The sequence below is a fragment of the Centropristis striata genome, chromosome 2 (assembly GCF_030273125.1).
Source record: "Centropristis striata isolate RG_2023a ecotype Rhode Island chromosome 2, C.striata_1.0, whole genome shotgun sequence".
NCBI classification, from domain to species: domain Eukaryota; kingdom Metazoa; phylum Chordata; class Actinopteri; order Perciformes; family Serranidae; genus Centropristis; species Centropristis striata.
In genome coordinates this window covers 26,463,460-26,476,933 of record NC_081518.1, presented here as the reverse complement: position 1 = coordinate 26,476,933, position 13,474 = coordinate 26,463,460, and the positions used below count along the sequence as shown (strand labels likewise).

The window sequence follows — 13,474 nt, the reverse complement described above, 5'->3', positions numbered from 1 at the left end:
AAGAAAACACAATGTGAGAAACAGAGATTTGGAATTAAGGATTGCAGAGGACGGATGCTGCTGCTGCTGTTGGTGGTGAATGCCTTTGGGAGACATCAGATGATAGATCGGAGACTTCAGGGTTCTTTGGACCTTTTTCACATCACAGATCCAGTGTTATGGCTTGTAGTCTCGTTCCATTAGCAAATGTGCGGTAAACGCTGAATGTTTGGCTCTAGTTTATGCGCCTGCATGTGTCTGGTGTCTGCCAGGCATATTGTGCAAGTGTGTGTGTGTGTGTGTGTGTGTGTGTGTGTGTGTGTGTGTGTGTGTTTGGGGACTGCAAAGGCATAGATGACACAGAAATGTAGTGTGTGTGTTTGGGGACTGCAAAGGCATAGATGACACAGAAATGTATTGCTATGCAAATAATATATGCAAATGTGTGCGTGTGGGTGTTAATGTGCAGGGGCTGTTTTTTTTCTGTGTTCAGGATAATAGCATGAGGGGAATCTGCCTGAATGAGTTTGAAAATGCATGTGTGCAAGCGTGAATGTGCACTTTTCTACCCTTGTCAAATCAGCGGCTGCTGTGTGTATGTAGTGTATCGGGCTCCATAAAGTCTGGCTGAGATGAAGTCCATTAAAAGGCAGCTCTCATTCTGTCACTGTTCTCCCTTCCAAGCCTCCTTCATACATGCTGAGTCACTGAATAGATAATACCGCAGATGTCCCTGGAGCAAAGTTCACCCTGAATATTATTAATGGCTGCTTATGGAGCAGAGGAGAATCTACATACATGAGAACAAGTAATAAAAACATCCACAAGGCGCCAAATGCCGGCACAATAAATCAGAAAGGGTCACACGCCACACTGGTTATAAACTTTTCAAGGTGATAGCATTTGAATATTACGACTCCGTGCAGTTTTTAGCCTTTGATTTGTTCCCGAACTTTAAAACCTTGCTCCAAATGCTTTCTGGTAATTTGAATTCAGCTGTACTTCATGATAAATGGCGAACTTGATCCATTGTTTAAGCGGGCGAGAGAGTTTTTAGATTAACACACAATCCGTGATTCTGTGCACGGAGCGGCGTGGGGCAGCATTATTCCTGTGTGGAAATAAAGTCCACCGAATGAAGAAAACATCAGGGGCACTTTATCTTTTCACGAAGTACACTGATGAATTGAATTGCAGTGGAAGCCATGATCCCTTATCAAAAATCCATACCAATCACAAAGGGGGAAGATGTAGATAAAAAGGAGCAGGCAAGTTAGAAAATGATTTTCAGGCTTTGAGACAAATGAGATGTGGATTGTACAAAAGGAGGCTGCAGCTCAATATCAAGGAGATTAAGGGTTTTCTACGCCCAGCACATATGAATTATTTTGCCCAGTAAATCTTATTCTTGGCAGGTAAATAATTTTAGTTTCCATCAGTGAAGGATGTTTATTTGATGTTATGCATTAGGATTCAAGTGTGATATGATAACATAATAAAAGTGCACACCCTCCTGACTCATTGTCTTTCTCTGCTGCAGTTTCGCTGCTGTGGAGTAACCAACCACACGGACTGGTTCGAAGTTTACAATGCCAGCCGTGTGCCTGACTCCTGCTGCCTGGAGTACAGCGACAACTGTGGCCTGGACAACCCAGGAACATGGTGGACAGCGGTAAGTTCTGGCAGGAAAACAAGTATACCTCCAAAATGTGCTACTGATAATCAGTTTTCTTATCTTTTACAGTTTTGTATCCAACCCTCTGAACCTCAGGCAGTTTCAGGGTGTTTTTTGGTGTTTTTATATTTTACTTACTGTGGCCTTGTATTTCACTGTGATATATTAAGTCCTGCACCTCTATTGAAAAAACACAATCATCATAAAAAAAATAAAACGCTTCAAGTTGAATTTCTCGAACAAAATATTTTCTTTAAAACTGGAATCTATATATACACAACACTTTTGTATATATATAGTAAAGAAAAATTGGGTCTCCACATGTGGATAGCATGTCATTCGTCTCAGCAGAATCAATCATGGCTTCACAGTGGAGCGCAGAATTTAATGTTTTACACAGGATCAAGAATAAAGTGATTTTGAAGAAATCATGATTTTAGGCTTTGTTTACAGAAACTTTTGCAATCGCTGATCTGTTCAAGGACAATCTGGAATTTCTAACTCCGACGATAATGCCTGTTTTAAGATTAAGATTAATATTCACCCACAATGGGGAAATTCAAACCCTGCATTTAAGCCATCCTTTTTAACACACCAGTGAACACACCAAGCTTCGCCCAGGGAGCAGCGTGGGGGGGTTAGGTGCTTTGCTCACGGGGACTTCCGTCCTGGGATTCGAACCAGCAACCCTCCGGTTACAAGCCCGATTCCTAACATCTAATGGTTTATTAAAAAGAAAAAAAAGAAAAAAAAAAAAAAAAGAAAACACACCTTTTATGCCCGGGTTTCAAAAGGATTATGAATTTGTTGAACCCATTTCAATTGCTGAGTCATACCTTAACCAACTGTGACTAGCAACACCAAGCAACACTTGGTGCAGTAAGTCTGTAAGAGATAAATTGTTTTTTTTACAGCAACTAGAAGGATATTTGAACTGGTTACGAACCTGTCTGAATTTAATACTAATGCATCTATATGACCCTCATAAACAAACACGACCCTCAGTGAGAATACTGGCTGTTACTTTATAGTTATTCTTCATGCCTGCCATGGTGCCATCAGGTCAGATTCTGATGAAATCAAACAAAATTATGCAGATTCTCCAGAAGCTCCTTCAGCTAAGACTCCAGCGGGGCCTCTGGCAGCGACCAGCTCTGCTGTGGACAGATGCAGATCCGGCTTTGCAGCCACCACGGCACCATGCTGCTTGAGGCCCGCAGCATTTTGACTGTCAGACTCTGCTGCAGTAAACGAGAGGGTTTTCTAAAGGCAGTCTGGTGCTCATGGAAACACTTGCTTTTATCCACAGGCGCAAAAAAAATCAACACAAAATGAAAGTCTTCTTTAAAGTTCACTTCAGTCGCCAGAATAAATGTTGTTATTTTATTTTCCTACAAACCACAGCCTTCCCTGTCCCTATATTAGAAAAGTATGCAGCTATAGAACAATAGCCAAGTGGCAGAGAGAAGAAACACGAAATTGGTCGCAAAAAGAGAGAAGAAAAAGAAGAAGAAAAATACATAATACAGAGTGATAGTACAAAGTACTACGTAAAACAAAAGTAAATATTTGATGCAACATACATCCAAATTTATAATTTTTCACAAACTTCCTGCAGTCAATTGTATTGTTTTAGTTTTTCTGTGTTCTGTGTTATTCATTAAATATAATATGAACTATCTATAAAATATGTCACTTAGTCAGGGGATGTCAGTTTACTCAATAATATCAACAGGGGAAATGAAAGAAAATATCATTTCAGGTATGGATTTAAAAAAGAAAAGAAAAACAAAGAGAAAAATGAAGAGAAGATATATTTGAAGTAAGGCCGTCACAGTGTTGGTCACATTTAATTTAAATGCAAATTTGTAATGTTGAAAGGTAATTCCTCATTTAATCCCAAATCATTCCAGGAAGATAATTAATAAGACTTAACATGTCCACTGCTCTTTCCGTATTGTCAGAAGAATTAAAAATTCAACTAGGAGTTTATCTAATGAAAAACAACTTGGCTCTCAAATCCAATACAGCAAAGCCAAAAAACCTGCTATTATTCTGTCTTTTTTTTTTGGACCCAGCAAGCAAACAGCAGGACATACTGTGAGACTTACAATCATAATTACTGATAGTGTATTAATCACTTCTGTCCAGAAGGACTTGACTGCTGGTAATAGTAATGTTTATCTGATGTGTAATCAATGTTTTTAATTTTCCGCAGCTGGACTGTGCTGAGAGTTGTTGTTTAACTTTCAGATTGTGATATTAGCCAAAGAAAGCCACCATACAACAGCACGACAGACATGTTCTATGTTCATGAAATACTTTACAGCTTAGGGCTGGGCGATATGGCCAGAAAAATGACCACAATATATTTTCTCATATCGTTCGATCTTGATTATTATCACATTTTTTTAATTGTTATTAACTGCCAGTTTTAAAGCTGCTGAAAACTAAAGAAACTAGAGATTAGTTCAATATTTTATTAATATACAAAGTAAATAATGAAGCAAATGTAATAAGATGAACATAGAAAAATATAAAAACATTTTTTCTCAGTAACAGTTACAACAAATGTAGAAAAATATAAAATAACACAGTGAACTACTATACAGTCCTGAGTGTTTTAGGTATACAAGACCCAAACTAAACAAATTGTGAGATTTGTGATGTTTTGTTAACTTGTTTATTGAACTAAGTTCCATTCAGTAATAACTTGTTTCTCTGTAAGTTGTCCCATGCTCTTGAACGCACCATAGCCGTTCCAACACTGAATGCACCATACCTATGTGTGAATTGCCGTGCTGTGAATGTTAGTTTTCTCTCTATACAGCCGCGGATAGATTGTTAATTTATTTGCTCTTTCCCAACTTTCACCTGTTTCTCTCTGGTTTTTTATTCCAAGTCACGGCTGACCTCTATTTCGCTGCCCTCAGCTCTGCGTTTAGCTCCACGTTCGGTCATTCTGTTAACTTCTCCAGCAACTTACAAACAGTAGTGGAGCAGGAAGAGGTCGACTCTGATTGGCTGTTGTCACGCATATTTCCGACATGTTAGATTGAGTAAATATGCTCACAGCTGATCACCGCAATCGACCTGAAATTTATCGCGATCATATAATCGCCCAGGCTTATTTCAGCTAGAAAAAAAAACAGCTGGGGTTTGGAGGTCTTACATCTGTTGTGCATCTCTTTAAGTCTCACCACATCTCTTGGACCATTAATAGGCCACACAGAGTTTGTATCCTGACCAGGTTGAAACAGAAATAATTGCCGCTTCTTTGCTTCTGCCAAACCAGACGAAGAAAAGGGCTGGCACTTGAGTTTAAATTCATTAGTCTCATGTGGAAAATCTGCCAAGAGGGGCTGCATGTGTGTGAGTGTGAGTATGACTGTTAATGCTGGTGCAAACAGGATGTGCAGAGCATTGCATCAGTCAAACTAGGGTATTTTTTGCAGTTTGTTTTAATGAATAAGCAACTCTTGTGGTGATATTGCTACAGTAACAAAGCATGCAAATAAATTAAGCTATGCATGTAACATGATCCAACAAGACTGGAAGTAGTTGCAGGAGAGGTAATTAAGTGTGCCCAGTTAATATGCAGGGACAGCTGGTATTAATCACACATTCATTCAGGCTTAAATTACTCCACCTACTTGTGACCTCTTCATCACCCAGGCAAACTCTGCTGCACTGTAATATTTCACTACAGTATCATTTCCAAACCGAAGCAAATTGTATCTCTCATGAAAGCAACCACCTGTTCTCTCAGCAGTCTTCCTATAAACTTGTCATTAACACAATTAGTCCCAGCAGCCCTTCAGTCATTAAATTAAGCTAGAAAACTGGTAATTTGGTCTCTTTCTGCAAGTACAATATAAAAAAGAGAGAAATTTCAGACCTGAACAACCACTGGATCATTTTTTTTAAATTCTCTTCCTTTCCAAAGTCCTGGAAAGCTCTTCTTTCTTTCCTGAACAGCCTTGTTTCCTGCTTCAGGACACCGTCTTTGAAAATTCCAGTCTGCTCTCAGAGACCTTGCTCTATCGGACAGAATCAGCCCCTTTGACTAATGATCTCCTCTTGGCAGCTGATGCATCAAATTTTGACCTTCCTCTAGCTTTTATATCATCTTTTGACACAGTGGACCGCACTATTCTTATTCAGCAATACAGGGTAGGTGTCTCTGACTCTCTGCCTTTGACTGGTTTTCATCAGATTTATCCAAAAGTTCTAAGTCTGTGTTGGAAATCTGTTCTCACATTTAGTCCACCATTTCCCGTGGGGTTCGTGAGAGTCTGATTTTAGTGCCTGTCCTCTTCATTAACTCTGTGAAGGAGGTTGTGTTTTCGATTTGGTGTTTGTCTGTTTGTCAGCAGGATTACTGAAAACTACTGGCCTGGTTTTTATTAAACTTGGGTGAAGGTTATAGCATTGGACAAGGAACCACCCATTAAATTGGAGAGGACCTGGGCAGATACACAAATTATTTTTCACTAGCTTTTCTGTAATGAGATAGGGCATGGCCTTGGCCGAGGTGCTGTGCTGTCTAAGTGCCCTTCTAGTTATATTTGGACCCACTAGACACCCTTTTCCATTTATCAGCTCATTTGATGGTTAACAAATTTACAAATAACATGATTGCTTTTTTAAAAAAATGTATTCATTTGTTAAAAGAAGTTTGTTAACACAAGTGTGACTGAACTTAATCATCAAGTAGTGCTAGCGTTGCATTTTCACAGCATGTCAAACTGATCGGGGAAAGGGCCAAGTGGCTGCAGGTTTTCATTCCAACCAAGCAGGACACACCTGGCTCCACTCATCTAATCCCCTGAGCTGTCTTCACTCGGTTGATTACACCTGATAAGGTGTGCTCTTGCTAGGTTGGAATAAAAATGGCCAAAGTCCAATTGAAGTCACAAGTCATTGGTGTCCAAGTCAAAAAATGTAGTCACATGATCCAAAATTTGTCTTAAATAGGACAATTAAAACTCATTACGTATGACTTTCACCAGGTAGTGCCAGTCAATAACAACAAAAAAATAATTATTTAAACCTGCATTCATTATTCTTTTGCTGCCACTTGAGAACAACAAAACGAGCTGTAAACACAAAAGTGACATATTGTTATTGCATACCATTAATATATGTGTTTGTGAACAGTTGCTTATTTACACATCCAGCAGATTTAGAGCTTATTAGCATGAATTTAAAGAGTCTCCTTTATCTTTGGGCACCAACCTGAAAATATCAGGTTCTTTAACTGCTAAATCTTCAATCTTTTTCTGTGACCACAGTTGCCTGTTGCAGGTGGAACAAGGCAAATGAGAGCAGTGAGTGAAACAAAACAGTAAAGTTGCAGGCTGTGAAATATAACCATAACAATGAGCTGAAAGACACCAGCTTCACTGTGTGTGAAGGAGCATTAGCGCTGAGGTGAATGGGATGATTCTCTGAGGGTTCCACATTAAACACTTTTACCATTACACATTCCTTAGTAATGCGTTTAGAAAATATGGATTTGTGCATCTTTACTAAAGTATTTTATTCTTGCATGGACTTTGCCACGTCTGTTTGAAAACTACCCACAAGAACGGAAATGATTGAAGCTTGTTTACTGTCACAAAGTCTAACTTTTCAAATGTGTTTGTGTATGCTCTCGGGATCGGTGCTGCTTCAGCGGCACATACTGCTCTGCACTCTCTCAAAAAAAACAGAACATTTCAGAGACCAACCAAATACTAAACAAACACAGCAGGAAGTAAAAAAACAAACAATATTTCACCTTGGGCTACTTTAAAAGTCTTGTAGCTATAAAGAAACACCGGTTTTGCCTGTTTAAATCTAAATTCTCATGTAACATATTCAATTCCCTATAAAGAAGACAAAATGAAAATCATAAAGCAGCAGAACACAACAGCTGTTGTTTAGCTCTGCCAACTGCAAAAGCTGATTATTGCACCATTATTTGGAGGACCCGCATGAAAGATAATAATAAATTGTCGCATTGAGATGTCATGGCAGGAGAATTAAAAATAAGTTTTGAAGTCAACACAGTGTCATCATTTACACATTGAGGCCACTTAACACATGGAGTAGTCTACGTCTGTCACCCAGAGGTGCTCCAGTGGTCTCTGTACATCATAATGAGTGAGTGTGATGAACAGTAATGATTTCACTGTCGCTTCAGATATTATTGAGTCAATCCAACAAAACGGCAAATTGGCCCATTTCAAAAATCATATCAAGTGTGCCAGATGTCGCCTGTAGAAACAGTCACGGTTTGTAAAGCGGCAGTTTAAGTGTGTCACACATCTCTTAGAAATTTCATACCTTGTTGGATGGATTTAATTTGGTATTCATAGACAATTCATAACCATCAACTTTGGCACAGCAGTTTACAACACAGTCTCATCACAAGGTTTACTAGCTGTTCCAAGACATTCCTCCATATTACATGATCTCCATCAGCAGATGGAAAAAGCATTTCTGGGCACTTTAAAATATTGCTGATGCTATGGAGTGTTTATTGCTGCATATGTACAACCGCATATTGAGCTGAACAGTGGGGGCAATCCTTATGGATCACTGTCAATAAAGATTTGTCAGAAAAAATTAACTTGGGTGCCTTGATGAAACGTTGGCTTGGTTTGTTATAGTGCTGATATGTTCATTTTGTTTCTGGTTATATGGCTGAATCTTGATGCACACTACTCTCTAAGTCAGAAAGTGTAAATGTGCACCCAGCAGCTTCTTCAGTTTTTTTCTTTCTTATGTGGGAAAAACATGTTTAACAAAACATTAATCATAGCAGAGTTTTTTTACATACTAAAACATGTCTGGAGGGGGACAACATCAGTTGTGGTGAGATTCTCTCTTCATGCAGTTAAATATAATGATTATAAATCTCAGAAAGACAGTGTTGTATTTTTTTAAATTTTTTTTAATCTTTTGAAGTCAGAGGCCCCCTGTCAAACCTTTGGCTACAGGAGACAGGGTTGCCATTTGACACAAAACTTGCTAAATCTCCTTTTAGGTCAGCAGATAAAGTAAAGCTTCCACTTGAAAAAGGGCAGATTAAACATGACGCCACCATGGTCTCCGGAGTAGAGCTGGGAGCAGACGGCCCTTCATCTTTAAATAGAAACCCTTTACTCCAATTGTTTCCAACTCGATTCAATTTGTCCACTCAGCAGTGGAAAGGCCAAGCTGTGGCCAAACTGCAGCCATTTTCAATTTTCGAAACGAAAGACGTAACCTTTTAAAATGTTTTTCTATTACTTTTCCTGAAGCCAGGTTCTGCACAAAACACTGAAAGATGTTTCAGAATTATGCATGTTTACCTCCTTCAGGTGACAGCTAGTTGGCCTTCACGTAGACCTCTGAATACCACCAGCCCCTCTACTGTGAAAGACAAATTAATCTAGCAGGTTCTGCATTTTCATTAATTGCCCTGCAGATAAAGATGCAGTAGTAGTTCACATTGAAGCTTGAAGCTTAACAGTTCTCTTCCAGCAATTACTCTTTTTGTGCTTCCAATCCCAATCCTTTTGTGCCTGGAGGCATCGTGCTTTTGGGATGTAGGACCACATATGTTGTTCGTTCCTAACCTCTAATATTGGATACAGAAGTTTCCTAAATTAGTATCCCTACCAGTTGTAGGAGACTTCCTCATAACGAAATGTAACGTTCCAACACAAAATAAATGTAACAAGGTCAGTTTGGTTAAGTTTAGGCAACTAAACTGATAGTTTGGAGTAAAATAACAACTGCTGGATGTGTGGTAGAAACTTAGTTACATAAAACATGATATACAACATGACATAGCTACACATGGAAGTTAACTTACGTTAATTCATACAACAACACTGACTTTCTGATCCACTAGAGACACAAACCAAGGTTGGACTTTATCATTCTTTATATTCTGTACGGTAACCTTACTACCACCTTGGCTTCCATCATTATTATTATGTAATAAATGGGTTTTAGGGGAGGACAGACTCCTCAGGAGCACTTTAAAGGAATTTCTTCAACTTTTGGCACAAAGTCAATTTTTGGATTCATGGATGAGAATCGTAATTTGATAGTCAAGTATTCTTGAGATTATTCAATGGCATAACTAAGGATATGAGTGGCGTATTTCACAATTGGTCGGATACTGAATCGGTGACACTGATCTTGGGTGCCCACCTTGAAACTGTAGTGATTGTATAGATCTCTCAGGCTGCCAGGTTGGATGTAACGCATCCACGTTTCACCAGAAAATACCTCTAATACCTTTTATCAAATTCCCTCAAATTCATCACATCATATAGACAGACATTGATGTAAACTGCAACTGGCCTGCTCATTAACCGTGAGCAAGTAATTCTAGTTTTTATCTGTATATATTGTATTTTACATTTTCTTTCATATTTATGTGGCACATGTGTATAATATAGTGTGGTTCATATCTTTAACCTTTAAGCTTCTTAGATCAGGATTACATTTTCTTTTTTTTTAAAAGTCAGTGAGGTCTCCATGGGCACCAACAGGTTTATATTGTTGAACCGTATCAAGCTAGATGTATAGAGTACCAGATAGAAATCTCATAGACTTTATAGAAAGTTTCCAAAGAAAGATTTGGAATAAAGCCTGATGTTCGTGAACTCAGGAACTATGGAAAAAACATTTCTCCAAATAAAAAGAAATCTCCTCATGCTCTCTTTGATCAAAAATGCATGCAAACACAAAAGGATACACTCATACTATAGGCTTATTGACATGCACACACACTCACAGTTTGAAAGACTGTGAATATGTCAAGGTTTTTATCTGCAAGTAGATAAGTCTGTGGAAATATGAAGGTTGTAATAGCTTGAAAAATGTCAGCACTCATTCAAATGCCTTAAAATATCATAAAATCTTAACAGCCAACTTTAACTTGAGCACACGGCCTTCACAAATTAAAAAAACAAATGCATTAAAACCCAGACACACAGTCTCCAAATCCCCCTACTGTTGACATAAACACTAAATGAAGAAATGAAGATCAGCGTCAACCAACAGACTGCACATATAATGTACTCACTCAAAAATTTCGATTTGTTGTTAAAGAAGTTCACTGGTTGCCGTTATATAGCAGCAATTCCATTAAAATGGCCAACCTGGATACCCCAGCTTTAAGAGACGGCAAGGGAGCACTGAAATACAGATAATTGGGCAGACAGGAATAGTTCAGGGATTTATTGATTTAATGAAGGTACATGGCAGCTATAGGTTCAGGATTTAAGGGTTGAGGATTCAGATGGTTGGAAAGCAGAGCACGAGTCATTGACAAAGTGGGAAGAAGCTGGTGGAGAGAGGCTGGTATAAAGACTGAGAGGGACTTATTGGGGAATGAAGAACAGGTTAGGATGTAGATGACAGAAGGACAGAAGGCCAGAAGGACAGAAGGACAGGTAGAAAAGTCTAAAGACACATGGTGGATGGATAGAGACAGACAAGTCCAGAGTGCTTTCAGCAGGAAATGCATTGGCCTGGAGGAAGTGAGAAGTGGTTGGAGACAGGGGCGCCCGAGGGGCAGACGGAGTAAAACAACTGAAGCAGACAGTGTGCATTTCCACTGTCAGTCAAGGGGGTGAAGAAAAAAACGTCCTCATTTAATGCAACTATACATTATGTCTAAGTCCCTCCATTGCAGCTCAAAACAGAAACATAACACACTGGAGAAGCTATTCAGGGTTTACTGATAGAAATCTGGTTAGCGCTAAGCAACAAAAGTGGTCAAGTTTCGGAAAAATAAAGAGGGAATTTTGGTGAATATAAAAAGAAATAAAAACACACACATATTGTGTAAAATATATATTTAAATATGTTAAAATATGCAGGCATATAAACAACAGCATGAAAAATTATAAATACAATTTTAATGAATCCAATTTTGACTCAATAGGGCTGTGACTTTTAAAAAAATGCCCACATGATATGTTATAAAATGTGAGCCCGTCTTTGAAGTTACTCTTTAACCATGACCTTGAGCTTTCTCTCACTCTAACCAACGAGATTTCTGAACTTCAAGGTCCGCTGAAATGGAGTGTTTCAAACAGAGAGTGAATACTCAGATGGACAGAAAAATATCATGTTTGTTTTTTTAACAACGAAGCATGTAAACATGTTCTAGTACAAATCCAAAACACAGGTATGCGTTTCAGCCATTACTGATGTTATTATAAGGCAACAACAAATAACGCATCTTGTTTTTTATGCATGGAAGCTCATTCTTGACCTTTTGTAGCAGTTACTGTAACAAAGTGATCGGAGCCCAATTATACATCTACTGAGCTTTCCTAAACTTTCAGTGAGGCCACCTACACAGAGCTGAACATCTTATTATCAGTGAGGAGGAGGATAGAGAGAGATGAAGCAGGGCCAGAGGCGTAGGTCCAAACAAGGAGCCTGTTATCATTTAAATGGGCGTTAATAGTGATTATCAGCCTCATAGATAAGGGCTAGAAGGGACCTGCTACACATTTTAGCATGTTCAAGGGAAATGGCCAGTACATTTAGTTGGCTACAATTTCCATGCTTATTGTTATTATTACAGGAGCAAAACAGGTATGGGTCCAAACATGTGCACATCCTGTAACATATTTAATCCAAACAATGATCTTTTTCCTAAATTTAGCCACATACTATTTGTTTCCTAAACCTAAATACATAGTTTCAGCAAATACACCATACACAGGTTTCCAAAAAAGCAAAACCAAAAAAGGGAATAGAAAAGAATTGAATGATGGGTAATGTGAGGGGGCTGAATGCAGCGGTTGGCCACCTGTAACTCAAAGAGGCCGCATCCTTAATTATGCATCACTTTATGCCTTATTAGAAATTAAGCAGGTTATAGAGTTATATAAAAATCCCCCCATGTCTCTGTGTCATAAACCGTGAAATTAGCAATGAAGACATAAAAAACGCTTTAAGTACCAGGGTATAAACTTGTTTATTTCAGCTGTAAAGTTAGGCACTTTAACATGGTGCTCTATGGAGATAGACACACTTTTGGAGCCAGCCTCAAGTGGCCAGTCAAGGAACTGCAGTTTCTCATACTTTCACATCAACTTTACTTTTCAGCCCCAGTCATTTGCCGCTTAAACCTAAATGAAACTGTGACGGGCTGTTAAATGTGCTGGTAAAGAAATGCTTAATAGGTGGAGCAGGCATCTTCTAAATTATATGTAGGAGGCTGATAATAAGTGATAATGGTCATTTAATGGACTGATAACTTTCTTTATCCAAAGACTGGATAATGGGAAACACCATCTCACATAACAAGCACTGCTGAATCAGCACAGACCACCCACAGCATCCCAGCGGGACTCTCGCCAGAGTTTTCAAGTCGTAAGGAGTCAGCACAAACAATTTCAGCACCTTGAGTCCCTGAGCTGGGACTGTCTAAGCGGGTTCAGGTTTACTTATCTGTTCTTTTTTTATGGTTTTATTGGAGCCCACAGTGGATGTCAAACTATACAAATATGAATTTATTTATTTCCAGGTGCAGCTCTTTGGTCCAGAAGGGTTGCAGTTTGGCAACCATTTCATAAATAACACTGAAGCTGAACTACATTTTAGCCGACTGCATGACTTTCCATATTGATCTGGCCCAGAATTATTTCTTGGCGCTAAGGAAAACATATTTTTTTGCTTCCCTGATGTTTCGGGCAGCAGTGAAAAGTAGAGTGGATTGTGTTTGGTTCCCGTGGCTCTGACTCAGCTTCTTGATGTAAGGAGATTTTAAAAAATAGCACAATCTGGAAGGCATGTCTGCAGAAATGAATAATT

At 38.7% G+C, this 13,474-nt stretch overlaps 1 protein-coding gene across 3 annotated transcripts in view; it reads left to right on the top strand.

The window, feature by feature from the left end:
• tspan4a (tetraspanin 4a) overlaps positions 1 to 13,474 on the top strand; it is a 168,347-nt gene that overhangs the window by 149,611 nt on the left and 5,262 nt on the right. For all 3 annotated transcript variants that reach the window (XM_059349950.1, XM_059349933.1, XM_059349941.1), the window contains one exon: positions 1,520 to 1,651. In XM_059349950.1, coding sequence (XP_059205933.1) covers positions 1,520 to 1,651 — 132 coding nt within the window. The remainder of the gene's footprint in view (positions 1 to 1,519; positions 1,652 to 13,474) is intronic.